The 23,281-nt window shown below is 39.9% G+C and overlaps 1 protein-coding gene across 3 annotated transcripts in view; it reads right to left on the bottom strand.

The window, feature by feature from the left end:
* mid2 (midline 2) overlaps positions 1 to 23,281 on the bottom strand; it is a 167,994-nt gene that overhangs the window by 52,424 nt on the left and 92,289 nt on the right. For 2 of the 3 annotated variants that reach the window (XM_039813358.1, XM_039813357.1), the window contains 2 exons: positions 12,632 to 12,697; positions 10,854 to 10,949 (listed from right to left, as the gene is read on the bottom strand). In XM_039813358.1, the coding sequence (XP_039669292.1) occupies positions 10,854 to 10,949; positions 12,632 to 12,697 (162 nt within the window). The remainder of the gene's footprint in view (positions 1 to 10,853; positions 10,950 to 12,631; positions 12,698 to 23,281) is intronic. The other variant, XM_039813359.1, reaches the window with a different exon arrangement.

Genomic DNA, 23,281 nt, shown 5'->3' with positions numbered 1-23,281 from the left:
GACATTTGCATTAGCACAAATAAGACCAGTGATATATAACCAAAGATAATATGCTGTATTATCATAATTATATAATTATTTTGGGGCATTTAATGCTTTTATAGACAGAAAACAGAAAATGAGTGAATGTCACACAACAAAGGTCCCAGCTGGACGTGAATCAGGGATGTTAGGGTTCATGGTTGGCGCCTTAACCCTAAGGCCACTAGTGCGCCCCCAACATAGATCATTTTAATTAACTGGCACAGTCTATAGTCCCGCTGGGGCTGGGAGATAATTTAAGTTAAGCTCCTACTGACTTTCAGTGGAATCGTGTCATAATAACCAATCATATAGTGATTTATAAAATACTGTTACACTGTAAGTTAATGATTCTAAGCAAACTGTAATTAAAAACTACAGTTAAAACACACACATTATAACACATTTGAATGCACTGAACATTATTTTTTCAGATGGTATTTTGCATGCATTTGCCATATTGTGGTATATCAATATTGCAAACAATTTGCCCTGCCCTACAGCACACCAACTGACTTTAGCATGTGGACACCCGGGGTTCCAAATGCAGACAACAAGCACGACAATTGAACAATGTATGGCTCCCAAAACAATCTACTCTAGCCAAAGTGGCCTCCATTCAAACTGAGTGGGGACTGGTCCAGGTTTGGAACAGCTGTTAACCTCTTGCTGACACCAAAACCTTCACATCTTAAATCAATTCTGTGCTCATTCCACTCCTATCAATCCTGTACTGCCTCCATACCACTTTACTTTTCCCCCACTTTATTCTATTATTCCTCTTGTCCCCATTCTGTCTGCTCCTCACTGACCACTTCAATACCCCCTGCCCCGACATATACCCCCCCCCCACAACCGCCTCTGTCTTGATCTTGTTCTTCTCAAACAGATGCAAGGATTCAGTCTGACAGCTTTGTCTCTGATGCTGTCCACAGACTCAGAGATTTATGACACCCGAGTGACACCTAGCTCTAAAACCGGGCAGGGTGGCTTTATGGATGGAGTAAAAGAAACTGCGAGACATATATCTTGGATGTTATGTCAGAAAGAGGTGATAATTGGAAAGGCTTCACTGGCAATGAATTTGAAGTATGGCTTTTTAAGCCCACAAATGTTCATGTAAACTTTTATATGCTAACTAGATTTACTAACATAACATTAATCACTGATTATTAACCATGATATAATATATAACATATGTGTTAGTAGATAAACCTAGACAGTTCTGTTTAAGTAGTAAGTAAATTGATTCTGTTTTAGTCTTTTTAGCCACACTGTGGTCTGTACAGACTGAAATATGTCACACCTATTAGATGGATTGCAATGACATTTTGTAAAGACATTTGGTGCCTAGAGGATGAATCTTAATGACTTTGGTGACCCCTGACATTACCTCTAGCGTCATCTTCGAGTCACAGTTTTCACTAACCCTAAACCTATCCTGTAAAAGATTTCAACATCTACTACATAAATTGGCACAAGATTGTGTACAGACATTCATACGTAGTTCCCAGACAATGTAATCAAAGACTTAGATGATCCTTTGACTTTTTATCTGGCGTTCCAAATTTCAACCTGTCCATTACTTTGGTTTTGCCAAATACCTGCAAAACGAATAAAATCAGCCGTACTTCATGTTTAGTGCTAAATATAAGATGTTAGAATGCCAAAATGCTAAATTAAGATGGTGAACATGGTAACAGTATAGGCGCTAAACTTGAGCATGTTAGCATTTGGCTTAAAGTATTGGTGACCTTTCACTAAAATTAATGGACTAGACAGATAGAAGGAAGAGCACTGACATAAAAACTTTACATAAAAACTGAGAAATATATAGATTTACACACATAAACATGGTGTGGCCCTCTGTTAAAAGCACAGGCGAGAATTTAATTTCATTATATGCCATTATCCCACTGCATTGATGTCCTCATCTTTGGCTAAAAATGGAGCCGCAAATGGATTTAGAAATATAGCAAAGACAAACAACCGCATTGGACTCTTCGATCTCACTGATGCTCCGGTATAAAAAGGTAAAGAGAGGCGAGATGAGACCTGGTACAAAGGATTAGGCAGCATTACAGCCATCTCGGGATCAGCTTCAGTGTACATAAACCTAGACAAGTCTGGCTAATGACTTCCAGCTCAATGTTTATACATGTCTGAGCATTAAACCCACTGGACTTCTATTTGATGAAATACTTTCCTTTTTCCATCAGTCCTATTACGCATACTCTAACAACCCTATCACTGAGCTAATTTACTTTCCTCCAAGCTGGCAACACAATTCCTGGGGTTGGAAAAACTGGCTGCTGCTTTGACTGCTTCCTCAAACAATTCTTACGAGTTCCCTACCCTGAGACACAGAGGGGCCCTATCTTGCACCCGGCGCAGCGCAAAGCCCGACGCAAGTGTCTTTGCTAGTTTAAGACCGACGCAGTTGTCAATTTCCCATCCAGCGCCCACGTCGTTTAAATAGCAAATGCACCTGTGCCCATCTTTGCGCCTATGGACGTGCTGGTCTTACAGAGAGGTGTGTTCAGGTGAATTATTGGCGTATTGCTATCTTGAGGCAGCGGGAAGTGATCGCGCCATTGACCAACAAAACCTGGTCTAAAGTCAATAGCGCAGCATTTCATTGTTATTTTAACAGCAACTTAGTAAAATGTGCCTAGGCTTGTGCACAGCGCGTGCACACTATGCTTGTTACACACACAGGGACGCACAGCAGCACACAAATATGCAAAAAATTACATATAAAAATATTACGGTGCAAATCCGCCATCATAATAGCAATGCTCCAAGATACAAACGCGCCTGGCTTTTAAAAGGAATGGGAGATGACACTCTGATTGGTTTATTGCCTGTTACGCCCAAAACTGACCTATGAATTGTGGATTTAGACTAGAGTGCGGATCGGGCTGCAGTTTTCTGTCCGAGCCCGGCCCGAACCCAACAGGCATTAAGATACTTATGTCCGAGCCCGATTTTTTTCTCATACTAATGACACATGTACGTTTGTTTGTGTGGAAAGCCCATTTTTATTAAGCAACTGTATGAAGGCATTCGGAAATGTCAACAGATGAGCGCCTCAGCGCACACAGGGCAACAAGCGCATGTTAACACAGGCGCGCACCTACATAATAAGCTTTTTTAAATTTAAAATGTTCAATGCCTTATCGTGCTGATGTGACCGGCCCAACCCGAACATAATTTCTAAATATCTGTTCAAACACGGTATCCATCCTCTAATTTGGACACGCCCTAAACGCACCTGCGCCAGGCGCTTCACACCGTGCGCTTAGATCGTTAAAATAGGGCCCAGTATATGAGTTAGGCATTGTACGCTTATTAGAGAGAAAGCTGCCAAAGAGCACACGTCATCGCAACAAAACACAATCTGTGTTTCAGGACATAGAGAGTAAGAGTTATAGAAAGTGGGACAGAGCCAGATGAAAAGATCAAAATTCAAAGGAAAGAGATGTTAAACGCAAATCCTGAACTTCACAACACTTACAAAGTTCCAAGTCTCAAGTGCACAAGCCTTTAACGAGGTATTATTTAAGTATGAAAGAAGAGGCTCCATGAGAATTAAATGAAAATCTGCTCAAACCTGTGCAATTACAAAAACAAACAAACTTTGAACAAGAGGAAAAAAAAACAAGCTGCTACAAAAAATTTGGCTGGCAAAATATTTGACAAAATATCAAACTTTGCAAAACATAGCTGGGTTTTTGCTCATAAGGTGGTAACACATACTTTGGAAAATATAAGCAATGAGGCAGTGAACACGAAACAACACATGCACACAAATGAAGGCTAGATTATGCAGAAGGAACCAAAGTTACATCAAGTTAGCACAAACAATTTTAACATATTATTGGCATAATACAAATTGTAATTGATACAAACAACATGCAGGTAACATGGATCATAATTGCATGACCGTGAGTATCATCTCAGCTTTTGCTTTGGCTCTACATTAGTTTCAGTTGCCATTGTATCAACATCTATTCAAAATCAAAGTGCTTTTGCAGGGAAATGCTCTTTACCAAACAGCCTCATTGATTGTCTCTTCTCTGCTGCCTATTAATATCCAGCCAGCTACCTGGCAGATAACAGTGAGTGTTAGCTCAACAATAATCATTTCAAATGCTCAAGAGCCATGCCATTCGCTTAATGTTTTCAAGAACGCAGAACATTATTCTGAATGGTATATAGCGCAGCGCCAGATTTAACAATCCTACCCCAAATATTTTAATAAGGAGAGAGGCCTCCCATCAAAAACACATTCTACACATCATCAAGTCATCTCAACTTTCCTATAACTGAAGAGAAGATAACTCCCCAGACAGAAGCCCAGGAGAACAGGGCTGCATCGGTGCTGTGCGCTGACACACTGAAAGCTGACTCACACTGTGTTTGATCATATCTTCAGTATAAATACAATATGATGCAAACAAGGAGAAGAGGAAACCAGGTCATGCGCAAAGCCCTTCAGAGATGTCTTACTTTGTGCACACACTTCTCTCACTCCACCAAACCGCTCTTTTCTTTAAATTCCCTGTCTGTGTTGTATTGCATTATTGCTGAGCGTGTTGTTCCACACAGTGCCTATACTGTAACTGTTTCAGTCACGTTAACACTCACAGCCTCTTTTCCTCTTCCTCTTGCCTGCCCTCTTAACCCTGCTTTTCATCTTCTCCTTTCATTTTCCGGTCTTCCTCTACTTTCCTAACATTTCCATCTTCCTCAATCTTCTTTTTCTCATTTGTCCTCCTTTCCCCTCTCCTATCCTTTACTCTAAAGACCCACATTCATGTGAACTCACCTGTAAAACATTGCACTCCCTCATTGCTCATGTCAATAATTAAAAAAACCTCTTGACATTGACATCACACAGGAGAATAGTTCTGAATGGGTACAAGCATGGCGGGAAAACATAGTTTCTTTTCATGATTTGCTTAAGAGTCAATGGAGCATGTTTCCCTCCATGCTATCGCTCCTCATTTATTTTTGATGAATAAGTGATGAGATTCTGAGGTTGTTGTTGGCGGTGGCACAACTTGGTATGCAGGCCAAGACAATATGCAGACAGACTTTTCTTTCTCTCTCCATGCGTTGTTGATGAACAGTTTGTCTGTACTTAATGAATCACTCAGCGATCATTTAATTTTGATTGGGTGAGCGGCTGCATGAGTTGTTGTTCATGGACCTCAGAGTGACTCAGAGAAAATGGAGTCAGGCCCGTCTAATAAGAAATGAACCGCACACAAAGTGATGGCGGCACCAAAGTGCATTTGTCCTCTATGGTCATTACTGTCAACCCTCACAGAGAAATTATGGCGTTTATTAAGAGCGAGTGCGTTAAGACAGAAAGTATGCGCTTGCGGCTGTTTGTGTGTGCAAACGTTAGTGATGCAGGCGCAAACAACACTAGTTGGCTAAGCATTAGTATTCTCTGGCTGGATTCACACGGTGCCTCCATTAAATCACAGCACAAGCCCAAATGGAAGAGGTCAACAGTGACAAGACTGTCTGAGGTATAATGTTCTGCAGACAGGTATGGGTTCATGCTAACTATATATAACTAAATCCAAACCGGGTGAGCTGTGAAAGATTGCCAGCTTGTGACAAGTCAAATATAGTTTCTACTTGGAAGATACATGCCATTTGACACATAATCTTTTCTGCTTTGACTTGGGAGTATACATTTCTTGTATGAGTGACTCCAGCGGGACTTCAACTGTTGAGTGTTGAAACAGTAATTCATCCTAAAAATCATATTCAACAGAGTAAGATGCATGAGAACCAAAGCTCATAGTATAACAAGACACAGATGAGACAATGACCTTAAAGAGGCACACAGTAAAGGCATCAGATTAAGCTGTTAGCACCTTGGAAGTAGGGAATATTGCACAAGTGTTTTGGTAGTAGCTTTGCTTTTCAGTAAACTGGTCATTCCAAAGTTTGAAGTTGTCTGAATTACATAACTGCCCCTTTTAGAGAGTGGATGGTTGCTATAACGGAGCTACTCCAGCTCATCCTTTGTTCTTGAGTCATGGTTTGAGTCAGATCGTCTGGAGAGCTACCATCGGCAAAGTACAAGAGGTCATTGAGAGCCTAACTGGTATCTGGTGTTTTCATTTTCATGGCAGTGCATTGCATCAGTCACTGGATCAAACGAAAGATAACGAGATCATTCTGCACAAATACATTTCGGTGCATGTCTGCATTTGTCTGTGCTATGTGCTTTACGTCTGTGTATGTATGGTTATGTGGCAGCCTTTATGTGCAAGACAAATTTCCTGAGGGACATATAAAGTACTGTAATCCTGAATCTTGAGTGTAAAGATAAAGAGATTAAAGATAAAATAGATTTTAAAGACACATTTAAGTCATTGTTAATGTATCTCATCTTTTTATTTGGTATGGTTTCCTCTCGTTTTTGGCTTCCAAGTAATAATACTTCAATATAAATTGTCTAAAAACAGTGCTGCAATGCTGACCTGTGACGAACCCACAATAGGGAACTGAAATTCACTTTTAGTTTTGAGACAAATCAATATTTGATCAGTAGCAAGTGAAGGGAACTGAAAGAATGAGTGCAGATTTTATTGCTGGCACAACCGTGATCCAGGAGGAGTGAGAGAAAAAAAAAAGGAAAGTGAGAAAGAAAGAAATTAAAGTTCCATTTCTACCACTGTGCTTTTTCTATCAGAAATGTTCCAGAGTCAGAGACAGAGTGTAAGGAGCGTGGCATCAGAGCAGTCACCAATAGCAGAGGCAGTAAACTGTACACAATCAATAACAGGCTTTGGGGTGATTAAGGTTTATCTATTTGTGAAAGAGAGAAAATTCATGCAGGTTGAGGCCTCAATCCTCAAAACTTTCTATCTAATGCCTCACATGGGTCAGCGACAAAAAACAAATTTAAACTTCAGCTTCTTTTCTGATGGTTATTTAAACCTCAGAAGGAAGGGTTACTCCAGACGGTTTCAGAAAGAGAGGTATCCTCATAGTCCGTTACTATGGTAACTGATGCTTTTACATCCTAGCAGATTCTTTGTCGCATCAGGTTTTTCTTTGTGTGCCTCGCTCTGAAGCGGGTTTTTTTTACTTTTTGGAGTGTTCCCTGGACACAAACCAGTGAGAGCCATTAAAAAGAATTAAATGATTATATTTTTTTAATTCTGTTAATGACATGGTGCTGCAACCTCAGAATGGGATTAGTAGTAGCTTACTTTTTCGCCCGCAGGATTGCACCTAAATGAAATTATAGGTGTACTACCATTCCAGTTTTCACCAGTAATATTATAGGTTACCTGTGATTAAATATGAAATGAATACACAATATTAGAGCTTATGCATTGACTCGAGCAGCAATTTTCTCCCACACCAATTCTCGCTATTTTGCAGCAGCAGCCGCGTTGCTTTTTTAAAACAAAATATATATTTAAACTCACTGTATGTGCGCATGAGTAGTTCCAGTTCCAGAGGGATAAAGTATGCCGACCGATTTGTTTGTGGTTGTTGCCATAGTGAATTGTAGTATCATGGCTCCATTCATGCTGCCTTTTTATTGTGGTGGTGCACACGCTTAACTCTGAGTCAACCTACTCTGAGTTGATTGAACCAACTCAAATCAGCTGTTCTGGAACCGAAAACTCAGAGTTTCCCATCTCAGGGTAAATCAACTCAGAGTTCAGGGTTAGACTCAGAGTTTGTTAAATCTCCTTCCTGAAACGGGCCCCAGGGTTGATGCATAGACTGTGTAAGTGAAGCCAAAACATCTCAATTGCCCCATGGTGGCTCGCTGCAATATAGGTCATAAATCCTGCCCTTTTCATGTTAGCGGATGGGACGTTGACCAAACTAAATATACACGTCAAATAATTTCCCCCCAAAGATGGTTTCTGTTTTTAGGTAGTTCTGATTACGCTGATGTTCAAGTGTTAATTTTTCTGATAAGTTTGGTTTTTATTAGTTATTTGATGTGAGCGCTGAGCAGGTACTTGTAGTGAGTTGTCATCTATAGAAAAAGATGGATAAAGTCGGGAGCTAAAAATAGAAAAAGAAAGAGGGAAAAGGAGATGGCATGTCAAGGAATGTGACAGCAATTAAATAAGTGGATGGTGAAAGGCAACAGGTAGGAATTAAAGTGTGACGTCTGTGCTTGTGCTTGGAGGCTTACAAATATTCATGTTAACAGACTAACTAGCGTTTGCTAACACTGGGAATGTAGCAGCCAAATGGGGGTTTACGGTTATCTTAGAATATGCAAAACTGAGGTTGCTTAGCTGAAAACTGGAAAATATAAGGTAGCATGTACAATAAACTACAAGAATCTGGAAAACATAACTAATGCAACTCTGGTTTACCATGGAATCATGCATAGACTGTTCTCAGACTAGCTAGTGTTTGCTAACACTAGCAGCTACAGTGGAGTTTACAGCTATCTTAATGCAAACCAATGTTGCTGATAGCTACATTTAGATTTTGGTTAAACCCTATGGTACCAATCCCATGCATGACATATCTCAATTTTATTCATGTAAAATAACAACTGGTAAATATATATATATAAGGTAGCATGCACAATAAATTACAAGAAACTGGAAAACATAACTTATGCAATAACTCTGGTTTACCATGGAATCATTAATATATTTTGTTTTACCATTAGCTGTTCATGTTAGCTGTGCCGTCAGACATACAGGCTATAGTTACATCTGTTGGGTGACATGAAAGCTGTAATTACAGGGTCACATCTCTCTCTCTCTTTAAAGGTCTGTGTCTTTTTAAAATCCAAAATGTGAATGTAATTTCAACAGCAGCACAACCTTACTGCATAATAGTTGTCTTATCTGATGCCATCACTAGGCTGATTTAAGAATTGAATTTAGGCTGCTATATTTAACAGTGAGTTAATTTCATTCAGGTGTGAAGATTGTGGACCAGGAAAGACAGGGGAAGGCAAGAGGTAGGTCTAACATTAGGTGGAAGTGTAGGGGGAGCCACTTGATACCAACAGATTCATTTCTTAATATTATTAATATGGAAAAACTAATATGGAAAATGTATTACATAATGAGGTCGGCGATGGCATCAAGTAGAGATGAGACCAGTGATGACATCAGGTAGGAGTTCTATTAGTTAGACCACACACGCACACACACACACGCACACACACACACACACACACACACACACACACACACACACACACACACACACACACACACACACACACACACACACACACACACACACACACACACACATATATATACCTAACACCTAAAGGATTATTAGGAACACCTAATTTCACGTTAATGAAATTATCTTATCAACGAATCACATGGCAACCGCTTCAATGCAGTTAGGGGTGTGGTACAGGTTTTGACAATCTCCTGAACTCCAAACTGAATGTCAGAATGGGAAAGGAAGGTGATCTAAGCAACTTTGAGCGTGGCATGGTGGTTGGTGCCAAACGGGCTGGTCTGAGTATTTCAGAATCTGCTCAGTTACTGGGATTTTCATGCACAACCATTTCTAGGGTTTACAAAGAATGGTCTGAAAAAGGAAAAACATCCAGTATGCTGCAGTCCTGGGGGGGCGAAAATGCCTTGTTGATGCTAGAGGTTAGAGGAGAATGGGCCGAGTGATTCCAGCTGATAGAAGATCAACTTTGACTCAAATAACCACTCGTTACAACCGAGGTATGCAGCAAAGCATTTGTGAAGCCACAACACAACAACCACTCATCTCCACTAAAAATAGGAAAATGAGGCTACAATTTGCACGAGCGCACCAAAATTGGACAGTTGAAGATTGAAAAAATGTTGCCTGGTCCGATGAGTCTCGATTTCTGTTGAGACATTCAGATGGTAGAGTCAGAATTTGGCGTAAACAGAATGAGAACATGGATCCGTCATGCCTTGTTACCACTAGGCAGGCTGGTGGTGGTCTCGGTGTAATGGTGTGAGGGATCCCTTTCACCTTCAGAACTGCCTTAATTCTTCGTGTCATTGATTCAACAAGGTGCTGGAAGCATTCTTTAGAAATGTTGGCCCATATTGATACGATAGGGTCAAACACGGTATTAGTATGGTGTTCCTAATAATCCTTTAGGGGAGTGTGTATATATATATATATATATATACCATATCATTATTCATAATTATGGTAGGCCTACAGTAGCTGATATACTTTAAAATAAACCTTTATTGTTAAAAGCCCATACATGATGATGTCCGGCACACTTATTTTTTTTATTTATTTTTTTTGGGGGGGGGGCATACCCCTCTGACACTGGGTAGTTGCGCCTCTGGGACAGAAACAGCAGTCTCCCGTGTGAAAGTCCTGTTTGTTTGACTGATCCATCCACCCTGACCTCCTCCGTACGCTGACTTTCGCGGACTTTAATTAGAAAAAATTTTGTGAATGTAAACCTGGGACAAAATTTGTTTCCCTTGAACATAATTGAGAATGCAGTTTTGTTGGTCTATGGGAACATATTTTTTTAAGAGATAGGGCTGTTCTTTGAACACATACTCCAAATCCAGGGAAGCTCTTGTGGAGTTGCGGGGCGGTAATTGATTTCAATTGATCCACTTTCATTTGATCAACTAGGGTTCTAGTCTTGCACCAATATGGAAGCTTCATGGCTGCCATCCTGATCCCGACCAAAACCTGCCCTAAAACTATGGGGATCAATTGAGAATCTCACTGTGGTTTTAATTACTGTCACAGTGACAATTAAGCATGACTACTTGAACCTTTTCTTCTGTGAACAACTAAAGACACGAACATACAGACATGTTGCATACCTCAACCTGTTGACAGATCTGGATGAGCTTTGCCATTTGGTTCTCCAGTTCGCTGTTTCTCTTCACCAGGTTGGTCAGGTTGTTCTCCAGGGTTTGCTGTTAGGGAGGAGGAGGAGGAGGAGGAAGGAGCAGGGAGACAAGGCTGAACATTAGCACATATCGAGTGTGCGAAATGTGCATTCACAGGACAAGGTTATGGATGCAATTGTGAATTTTAATTTAAAACATTAAGTTTAAGACACTGGCCAAAACCCTAATGGATTAATTATTATAATTTCTTAACATGCAAAAAACATGTTAAATGATAAATCGTTCTCTATTACATGAATCTGGCGGCAGCATGCCATAGTATATGATGTTTTTGGTGAAGTCTGTAATATCAGTAGCCTATAATGAACCTCATACATACTAAGTACTAATTCACATGTTCATATTCATACATTTTTACAGTTATACAGAAAAGCTGAAGTAAATGTTAAAGTCCTATACTGTAAGCTTGTGCTGTAACCTATAGTGCGATTCTAATGCTGCATTGAAAATCAAAGGACATTAAAAGGAACTGACAGATATAGATTGTTATTACAGATTATCAATTTATGTAGTGTGATACTAAATAAATGGCCATTATTAAGATATGATTTCTGTGATTTCAACGGGACATATTTACAAAACTGTACACTTTTGCCTTCTGCTGTTCCATATTCTTTCTTTGAACATGTCCTGAGGGTTACTTTTTAACATATGAAATCCATGCATAAACGTTTCTTTACAAATGTTTAACTGCTGTTGTTTGGCAACCAGTCATGGGTTCAAATGCTATGAAGGCCTATGAGACATAATACAGGTTGCTATGCATTGATAAAATATTAAAATGATCCCTATGGCTGAGTAAATATTGGGGACTGACAAGTCAATACCTTGAAACCAGCATTTGAAGTAAAACATACTATTCAATGCTGCTGGTAAGAAAACAAAATTAATCCCAATTCCATCCAAATTAATTGCTTTTTAACTGCTACAAATGCTCATATAGCATATTTATTTTAACATATTGTCTGTAATATGGAAACTTTCTGACCTTGTCATACTTTAAAGTCACAAAAATTCACAATTTGGCCCCTGAACAATTACACCAATCAACCTCCACTGGCAATTTTAATGATCAAACACTCAATTACTATCCCTTAACTGTTTGTCAAATGCAACAAAAATAACACACACACACACACACACACACACACACACACACACACACACACACACACACACACACACACACACACACACACACACACACACACACACACACACACACACACACAAAAGATGAAAATGGAAACAACAAGCAAATAGCCAGAAATGGAACTGCCGATCAAAAGGAAGCAAATCAGTGATGGCGGTGACGACGATGGGCATCAAAACAACAACAACAACAAGCACAGCTGCAAAGAGAACAGTAGAACAAAGCAGCAGACAAGCGGCGGTGTTTGAAGTATCTCTACTCATGCAAGTGAAAAGGAGGTGGGCTGGGCAAGCACCTGGCCACCACTGTGACTGTCTGACTGTACCTCTCTACTTTCCAATATCTCCTCTGCCTGTCGCTCAGCCTGATTTACTCTTTCTGCCTGTTGTCTGTTTGACTTTGCACCCACTTAATTATTTATCTGCCTGCTTAACTCCCTCATTGCATCCCTTCCTTATCCATCCAGGTGTCTACATGTGTGCATGTCTGCCTATATACAGTGGTGGGGTTGGAAAAAGGCAGCCAGGGAACTCACCGCAGCGCTTGTCTTTGAAGCCTCCATTACCGCATCTGACACTCTGCCCGGGCTCACCTGATAAGCCTACGAACACACACACATACACCTACATGAGTGCACGTAAACACACACGCAGACGAGCCTGAGCCCACGGCGTCTGCCACCTAAACGCAACTGAAGAGGAGAACTCCTCCCAGAACAAGTTTTCACAAGCACTCTTCTTATGGCCTTCTACATGAATGCAGACAAGAGTGTGGCTCACAGTGTCTGCTAATATTTCCCTGAAACTGGAGTTACATCACTGGCTCTTGCATTTGGTTGTTGTGTCGCAGCCCTGTGTGGAAGTGTTTGTGTAAGAGGGAGATTGAAGTGGAACATCAGTGAGAGGGGACAGATGGGTCATTAATTAGCAAGCTAGAGACGAAGATGATTAATACATCAGAACACAGCTGCCCCCCATGGGACTGCAGTGAAACAAACTCCTCTGTCCTCTACATACATAGGCCTACATGCATGTGTGTGTGTGTGTGTGTATTTTTGTCTTTAAGTGTGTGACTCAGTAGGTGTATCTGCATTTATACATTTAAGACACACGCCGTGTGTACGTCTCTGTGTATGAAGATGACATGTCCCTGTACTTGTACATGTACTGTAGGTGAATAGAGGCACTAGACTTTAAATTGTGTGTATCTTCTCTATGAGTGACCACAAAACGTCTGTTGTGTGTGTGTGTGTGTAAATAGGTTTCTGCCTGACTTGTGTTGGCACTCCTGTGGCTTCCACCCAGCAGGCAGGACAAGTGGCAGAGAGAGAGAGAGAGAGAGAGAGAGAGAGAGAGAGAGAAGAGAGACGGGGGAGGCCGAGCAACCGTCAACAACAAACTCATTAAAACACACAACAGACATCAAAGACGGCAAGAACCACTCGGAGATAGAGAGGGGGAGCGGAGAAGAACATGGATAAAGGGAGAAATGGAGGCAGAAAAAGGGTGAGATGGGTGGGAGAAAGTGCCAGCAAGTGTAATGGATGGTGACTTGCAGGAGGTGGCAAAAATGATATGTCAAGGCAAACAAGGATAACATTTTTATAATATAATGTGATGTCTTGCTATTCTGTCAAACCATTATTAGAGCAGCCTCCTTAGATCTACTACTAGCTAGTTTCAAAACAAGTTGCACCATTAAAACTTCATGTCTTAACTAGTAAAGACAATTAGTAAATAGGTTGCTAGGAAATACCTGGTTTGGATTGGATTCCTGATCCAATCAAAAACTACAGTATATAAACAGAAAGTCATTGTAGCATCATGACCTGTAACATAACTTCCAAAAATAAAATTTCTATCATGACAAACAATAAATTAAATCTTCACTTAGTAAACACGTAGTTTATAACTAGGCTTGATTTAAACTTTAGCACTATATTTTCTTAATCTATCAACTATACCTACGTTTTTACTAGCATTGAAAGTAAAAAGGTAATAAATACAATAAGGAACACAATTACAGAAAGAGAGAGAGATAAACGAGATGGAGGGAGGAGTGAGAGAAGGGTGGAATGAGAGAAGGGAAAACAGAGAAAGACATGAATGTAGGGAGGAGGAAAATAAATGGCAAGCAGAAAAGACAAATTGCATTTCAGTTGGTTGACGCACATGATGGGGCTTGCTGGGGTAGGCAGGGCTCTTAACATAGGGTTATATCATTCATTCACTGATTCAGCTTTGGACATGGCATGTCATGAGAGTGAACAGAGAGAGAGAGATGGAGGGGGTTGATGGGATGGAAATAAGCATGAGTCCCGTGCTGAGAGGGGCAGCTTGGCAGAGTAGTTCCAGTCTGGCCTGCCCTCTAATTCAGTCGTTGGTCTCTTCTGCTGCTGTCTTTTCTCTCGTTATCTGTCTTCCTGTCACTCTCTACCTTTGTCTCTTTTCTATAGTACGTCTCCTCTCCCTCTAACCTGGCTTTCTCTGTGTCTCGCTACTTCAGTCCTTATTCTGTCCGTCTCGGCACAGTTACAACTACAGCTGCTGACAGCCCATCATCTTGGGTTAGATCACCACCCCCTCATATGACTGCATTGTGTTGAGGGGCTCCAGGGTTTCATTGCTTTACAGATGATCCCATTTCTCTTTGAAACAAAAAAGGACAGCTCCCTATTTATATTACAGTAGCTACAGAGACTTGAGTAAGGGATTGTGGGAGAAATAAAATGATACCTCTGTCTTACAGGAGACTTGCGAATGATGGAAGGTTTACTGAACACACATTTGTCTCAAAGTTGAGACTGCTGTCAAAGTTTAATCTTCACTGTTTAAAGAGTCTGTAGATCAATTCACATTACTGCTAACCATGAAATTACACAGAATTACATCACAAAGTACCAAAAAAGAAATACAGTTACAGTAATTGTGTTTTTAAGGTGGCAACCCAAATACTCACGTTTCTGGGAAATCCAACAAGCCAATGACTGATTTCTGCAAACATGTCTGTGCTTCAGTAGTAACTGTGACAAATAAGCAGTTGGCAATTTCTGAAATCATATTACGGTAATCCAATTTCAGCGTAATGTGTTACTCCCCAACCTGAGGTGTGGGCTGAGCTCATTGTTACTCTGCTACAGGAACATTAAAACACAGTCAAGAGGAGGTCAAGAATGTAATCACAAAGAAAATTAAGCAGTAAGAGAAATGGACACAAGTGTTATGAGAAGTCTCCCAGAAATTAATAAGTGCTTGGCCATAGGAAGAAAAACAAAACGCAGTGTTTTTATGCTGCCTGCAAGATGTCATTGTCCAGTGGCTGAATCTCCGGGTCATTACCACAATGTTACAACAAAAATGAAACCACCGCCACAACAAAAATGGAACTAAATGCCCTGAGGCCAAGTATCCAACTTCAAAGTCTTTTTTTCTTTTAATTAATTCAGGATCCTCCCAACGAGACAGTAAGAGAAATGAGACAGTAAGAGAAACAGAAATGAAAGTGAGAGAAAGAGGGAGAGATTAAACTGGAGAAAGAGCAATAGAATAGAACAAGCTCACTTTACAGCTGTTGTTAACAAGAGGCTTTTCAGAGTCTGGATGTGTCAGTAACACAAGCCTTCTGGGAAACAGGGTTTTTGTCTGAGGATAATATTCCATAGGGCAGAGCTTTTGAGACCAACCAATTGTAGCAGGGTATAACAAACAGGGAGTCACGCTTGTCTCATAACCCGCTGGCTGAAGACCAATTAATGAGAGATGCTTAAAACTAAAATGTTCACACTTTTTTTGTTTGTATCTTCCAACCGAAAACAGTCCATTTGTGCATTTTTGCTTAGCCTGTTGTGCAAGGTAGAAGAGTTACATTTAACAATGACTTTAAGGTATTCCCTTTCATACGAATAAAATGCTTCACATGTTTGAACTCTGAATGAACTCCTGTGACCTTCAAGCTATCAGCGAAAAATGGGAGCAGACAGCGAGAAGATGCTTGCTTTCATTTACACGTCTGGTTAGGGAATTTGTTGGGAAGGGTACAGAAGGACAAGTCCACTGTCATAGTCAATTTCTCTTCTTTACAAATCCCAATTGTTTTCTTCCCCCTGAAACCATTAATATGAGAGAAAGACTATATAATAAACTATAATATATTAATATATAAACTATATATTAAATGGAAACAAATCCAATAGCAATTCAACGTTTTAGACATGTGAGGGGATTAGGATCAAGAAATGTCTCTCTGTAGGTTTGAAAGGGAATAATGGATCGTCATGACTACTGAACAGCAACGAGGAGGCCAGACACAAGCTGGCATTTGATTTTGTTTATAAGACTCTGGGATATCTCATGGGTGCGTGTGTGCTTTTAGCTTCCCAATTATTTGTTTGGGTCAGGGGCAGACTGACCCAGGACTGCTAAAAACAAGAAGAAAGGATGGAAAGAATAAGGGTGAAAAAGAAAAAGACAGAAATAGATGCTGCATGAGGCAAAGCCATATCCCTGACCATTTCCCAATTGCCTTTATTAGACAATTTCATATCATTTTACAGGCTGAGGATGCTGTGATATTCGAATGTAAAGAGATGGGAACTTAATGCTGTGGATTAGCGGGGGTCTGGACTGAGATGAAGTGGGGTTAGTAGAAACAGTGATATGGTTGGATGAGCTTAAAGGATCTTTCTGTTTCATTTCAATCGGCCTACACTGGATTCTTGTTGGAACAGTGCAATTCTTTGTCATGGATTATAACTGAGTAAGGAAAATACCATATATATATATATATATATGGCTTGGCTTTTGTTCAATATGATCAATATCTCTGCTTAAGAGAGAGAACATGTTTTTTCACGTGTTTTTTTGAGCCAACAGTGATACTACCTAACTGTGTTGTGTGTACACCACAAGGTAGTGTCTTGTCACCACTGCTATATATATTGTACACTGACTGTTGTCGCAGTAGTCACCCTGGACGTCATATAATTCAATTTGCAGATGATACTGCTGTGATTAGTTTACTGGAGCGAGATGAAACTGAACATGGTCCAGTGTTGCATGAATTTGCTGACTGGTGTGAAGCCTCCCAGTTGCATTTGAATACGTCCAAGACCAAAGAGTTGGTCTTGGATTTTAGACGTGGGGCTCCCTCACCCACTCCGACGCTGATAAAAGGAGAGGAGCAGAGTTGTCAAGTAACGAAGTACAAATACTTTGTTACCTTACTTAAGTAAAAATGTTGGGTATCTATACTTTACTGGAGTAATTATTTTACAGCAGACTTTTTACTTCTACTCCTTACATTTTCACGCAATTATCTGTACTTTCTACTCCTTACATTTTAAAAATAGCCTTGTTATTCCTTCAGTTCGGCTTGTTTTCATTCTGGCTTGTCATCGTTCAAAAAAATCACACAAAAAAAACCTATCCAGATAAATCGCGGCATCCGGAGAGAGTGAATTTGATTGTGGTTGGATGAGAAGTATAAACATATACCATTCCGACACCCTATTGGTTTGTACGCGATCCATCGCACCTGCACGCAAAATTACGAATCCCACGCCAAGACCCGCCCTACGAAGCAGCTCGATTGGTTGGGGTTAGGCATTTGACCTCTAGTGGTTAAGGTCAGGTTTGGGTTAAAACGTGGAGAGGAGATAGAGCTGGTGACGGAGTACAAATATCTCGGTCTCATCATTGACCATAAATTATCCTGGGATCAGTGTGCTGATGCCATTTCTAAAAAGGGCCAACAATGTTTGTATTTTCTTAGGAAACTTAATTATTTTAATGTTGATAAAAAAATGTTGACTCTTTTATCTCCTTTATGGAGAGTATTCTCTCGTATTGTATTGTATGCTGGTATGGACATTCAAAAATCTGCCATAGGAACAAATTGGGGAAGAATGTTAAAACCTATGGATATTTGTATCGATACTCAAAGGCAACACCTCGGTACTCTTGATAATATCTGGACTGTGACAGATGTAAACAAAACACAAGAAGAAGGATCTAATCTTCAAACTCTAGGGTAAAATGGTAAATGATTAAGTTTAAAATGTTGGATAATTCCTTTAAGGGCCTAAAAGGGCTACACCAGTATGTTTCACATCTTAAAATGTAGGCTTCAATAGGTAACAGAGTGTCCTCATCAGCAGGGAGGCTTGATTCTCCAATCAGAAAATCCAGGTTAAATGTCCTTCAGCAACACACTGAATTCCTGCTGCCTCTGAAAACACGGTCCAGTAGCTGAACTAAACCTCTAACCTCTCTGTGAAATAGGAAAAACGAATGTCCTATGGAGTTTTTTGCTTTTTCTTTCTTTCTTTCTTTCTTTCTTTCTGGCTGTCTTTCTTTCTTTAAAAAACGAAATAAAAATTGACAGTCTTGGCATCATTTGCATACAGCATTATCTACATAAAACTGGCTTGTTATTTTTTGCAATGTCAGGCAAATTGGTTCTACAATATACAACAGGACATTGTTATGCTTTCTCATATAATCTCATATAACCCACATAATTCTGATATTTCCTCAGCAGTCTTTACCTTTGGGGTTTTTTATTGGGTATGGAAAAAAACCTTTTGGCAAACTTTTGCAAATTTTAAACATTTTCTATTAATGTGCATAGTCACAATATAATAAACAAATAAATATATGAGCCATCCACTGTAGATATTTTGGTATTTGGAGTTGGAATATATGCCGTGTGTGACAGCAAGGGCAAGGCCCAGCTCGTTAGGTAGAATTTCCATGGCTTGTTAACAGCCGCCTGTCCTCTACGTTCACCTCCCACGGCACCAGCTCTAAGTGGCAGCCTGCAGCATGATGGGCTCCACTGTCTTCGCCTCCTGATTGATTGCCATTGTAAATGGATTGTATATTCACCAATTCTTTTAGCCAAAATGCCTGCTTAACTTGGCATGAAAAACCAGACGAGGTAGAGAAATCGTCAACGAGACTGAGAAATAAAAAAAGAGAGAGAGAAAGAGCACCTAACAGCAAGAGAGAGTCACACTGACAGACAGGCAGCACACAACATTTTATTGGCTGTAATGCAATTATCCAGCTGCCGGCTCTTTGGTATATTCATATGACACGGTTATTCATTTTGCCTTATTTTCTAAAATTCAATAACAGAGAAAGCAGTGTTTTGGGTCTGAGTCATTCTAACTGATAGGAACCCAGAGGACATTGCTTAGCTCTGTGTCTCTAAACCCTCTCATTGCTTCAATGAAAAATTATCAACAAAATACCTACTTTTTTGCAAAGCACTGCTATGAATTTCCACCAATTTTGCCCTCAGAAGTCAAAACAATGAGTCATACTTTCATTTAGTTCAGTCCAAGGTTCTGGTAGACAATATTTATGGAGTGTTTCTCAGACACATGTTGAACTGTGCCCACACAGTAACTAAATCAACTATGACAGTAAATAAAATCAAATGAGATGTGTGATGGACAAAAATGACCAACTAGCAAAACATGGTGTGGAATTAAGTAGAGAGGAGGAATGTATTTCATTTGACTATAACGAGGACCACAATGGAAATAAGTTTGTAACTTTCTTGTGTTATCCTCGACAGTTCTGATAAATGTACAATGTCACTGTGTTGGCATCTTGTTATGCATTTATTTCTGTTACTGTCTAATAAATCAAACAAACAAACAAAGACTGTGAAATGAATCGCGATTAACTGTGTGACTGGTCAAAAAGTGAAAAAAGATTATATTTCAATGAAAGCGCAGAGCTGCAAAGCCAGTACCCACAGGAGATCACAGAGACGTGCCGTGTACACCCTCAAATATATAACAGCGTAATGAGAACCGCAGCTGACACAAAAACAAGCGGCTGCTGCAGAAGATGTTTGCCAAGAGAAAAAAAAAAACAGGCAACCTGATTGGTTATCTGGGTGCAGAGAGTGCAGAAAATCCTAAAATGAGGCAGGAAAGATTTGTATATTTTGTATTAGTAAATATTACGGATGCGTGCACAAGCATAAAACAACCTCATGTTGGTTTTTGCTCAGTGGAGCCAGAGATATCAGAGGCAATTTTGTAGCAGCTTTGCAATTTTACATTGGCTCCATGAATCTCATACCGACATCTTTTACTTGAATAACTACAATCAGGATGGGCTTCTGATGAAGCACTATAATCCTACGTGATTTAAATTAATTAAACGCAGCGTTGTTCAAAAAGTTACCACAGAAGTGAGATAAGCACGGCAGTCAGTTGCGCCCAGTTTGTTAGTTAGTTCCAAAAAGAATCCTTTTCTGAAACCAAGGTGTTGTTCTCACAAAACCTCCCCTTAAGCCTCTAAGCACCAAGACATCCACGCAGAGTGAGGAGGAGAGACAGAGATGTGGTGATATCAAAGAAGACACATTTATGTGGAGGAGACAAATGTCTTGTTTGCCTAGTTACAAAGCGGATACAAATCTATGGCACCTGTTAAAAACTGTGACCTGGGTATAGCGATGATCTTTACACTCTCAGACTCAGATTAATTGGCCCTCTCTGGTTTGTCACCTCCACATTACGTTTGCTCTCTCTCATTATATTTTATTACTAAAGAAAACATTATTGAAAGCCATTAGGAAAGACGGATAGAGAACAGCTGGCGCTCTATTCCCATAAGATACTGAGATTCAGAGCTGTTTGCCTGTGAAAACACAATGAATAACTGAAATGACAGTTGTGAAGTTTTCATCACAGCCCCACAGTTTTGAGAGTCCTTGACAGTGTTTTACTATATCACTCGTGGCAAAGTGACATTGACCCAAAGCATATTTGCGCTTGTGGAAAATTCATGTGCACTTCACAAACACTGGATATGCACAGCTTTCTGGTCGAGAGGGTACATGCACCTCAAATCCATTTTCCCCTTCTGAGACGAGGGTGCATGGTAGAGGAAACAAATTCAGGCAGAAGATGAGATTTTCTCGGAATGGTATCACCATCACCATCATAATCATCTTTTTCTATTGCATCATTGTAATCTCTCTTTCTGTGCACAACATGTACACTGGGAATGCCAACTCCTCTCTCTGTGAACACAGAAATACCATTGTAGAGCTGATTGAATTTCTACAGACTTGTGTCACATATTAAGGAAATATGCTTATTTACGTTCTCACAGAGAGTTATATAAGAAGGTCTATACCACTCTCATGTCTGTACAATAAATATGTAGCTGGAGCCAGGAGCCTTTTAGCTTAGCTCAGCATAAAGAATGGAAGCAGGAGGAAACAGCTAGCCTGGCTCTTTCCAAACATAACATAATTTGCCAAACAGCATCACTTAAACTCATTAATTAACACATTAATTAACACATGACAGTTTGTTTGTTTAATACGTACAAAAGCTGTAGTGTAAAAACAACAATTCACCACTTTATAGGAGGTTTAGTGCCAGACTATTTCTTGGCTGTCACTTTTACCTATCAGTTTTTGTATGGATAAACAAGCAAAATATAACATGGTAATTAGTGAGCCTTAGAAGAGCAGATTTTGTTACTTTTGGACAGACCTAGGCTTGATGTTTCCTTCTGCTTCCAGTATTTATGCTGAGCTAAGCTAACTGGCTCCAGCTACATATTTACTGTACAGATGTGAGAGTAGTATTGATCTTCTCATCTAACTCTTAGTGAGAAAGCCAATAAGCACATTTCCCTAAATTGTCAAACTACTGCTTTAAACAGCATTTCTGCACAATCTTAAAGGAGAAATCCGGTGTAAAATGAACCTAGGGGTTAATAACACGTGGGTACTGAGTCGACCGTTCTCTGGGATATGTTTTCATGCTAATCGAATGTGACCAGTTTTAGCGCAAACTGCTAATTAGCTTATAACGCTAGTCATCGGGGCACGCAAAAGTAAAAAAGAAATCGCTATTTCTATACCAGTACCTGCCTGTATAGTGAACGATAGTGTTTATAAACTATCTTTTTAATAAACTTACAAAGTTCTCAATGCTTCGGTTTACATGTAGAGACCCTCATTATGCTACCGTGGAAGTGTGGTGCTATTTTGAGCCTTGTTAGTGGTATAGAAATAGCGATTTCTTTTTACTTTCGCGTGCCCCGACGACTAGTGTTATAAGCTAATTAGCGGTTTGCACTAAAACTGGTCACATGTCCCAGAGAACAGTCGACTCTGTACCCATGTGTTATTAACCCCTAGGTTCATTTTGCGCCGGATTTCTCCTTTAAGTTAATCTATTTCCTATTTTCCTTGTTGACAGCTGAAGCCTCACCTGTGGGTCAGCTGGAGGCAAGTTGGCTAGATGCAAGGTTTTATCATTTAAATCTTAAGCGATGATTAAACATTGAACATCATGGAATCCCTATAGCTTCTCTTTCCCTTCGCTTCTTGTTTCCCTGCCACTTCTGATCTCTCATCCCCGCTCTTCTATAATGTCAGCTGTCACCCTCTCCTAATTTCTTCCTCAACCCTCACCTTCAGCATCTTGTTCTTCACTTCTTTATTCTGCCTTTTTAATAACCTGTAAAAACTAAATAACTGTGACAATAAGAATCCTGTCTCTAAGGTGTGGTGCTATCTCTACTTCTCAGTTTAAATTTTAACATGTTTTATTAGGCCGGTTACCTAAACATAGCAGACGTAACAACTTTGGCTGCCATAGCAAATAGCAGTCCAACTTGAAAGGACACGCTTATTATCAATCTTGAATAATTGAAGTTCTACAAAATCAATCTACCCTCTCTTTGGACTTCTTTTTGCTGTACATGTCATCTTTTTAAACGTTCAGTAACAGGGATAATAATCTGGTGTGACTAACACTTTCCAAGCTAAACACTTGTCAGCTTCTACTAAAACCTCCAGAGGAGTTCATCTGAGCTCATAGACTACAGAAATGGGGGTTGGTTCTGCGAGTGTGTGATAACGTTATGAGCAAGACAGTTAGTCGATTTCTTTTGAGGTGAGAAGGTTCAGAGGCAGCAAACGCCTCGTTTCTGAAAGCATATGACATTAATGCAACCAGTAGGAGGGTAAACACACCCATATATGCAAGCACTTAAAACACACACAGAGGAGCACATGTCGAAATTAAACCTGAGGTGCTGCCGCATGTTCAATGACATCTTAATGCAAAATGTGTATCATTACTGACACATTATTTTTGGGGAAAAGGAGACACAGAAGGCTCTGACTTAAAGCAACTGGG

This window comes from Perca fluviatilis, chromosome 10 (genome assembly GCF_010015445.1).
Source record: "Perca fluviatilis chromosome 10, GENO_Pfluv_1.0, whole genome shotgun sequence".
Classification (NCBI taxonomy): Eukaryota; Metazoa; Chordata; class Actinopteri; order Perciformes; family Percidae; genus Perca; species Perca fluviatilis.
The sequence above is the reverse complement of the archived record's forward strand: the minus strand, read 5'-3'. Positions and strand labels throughout refer to the sequence as shown.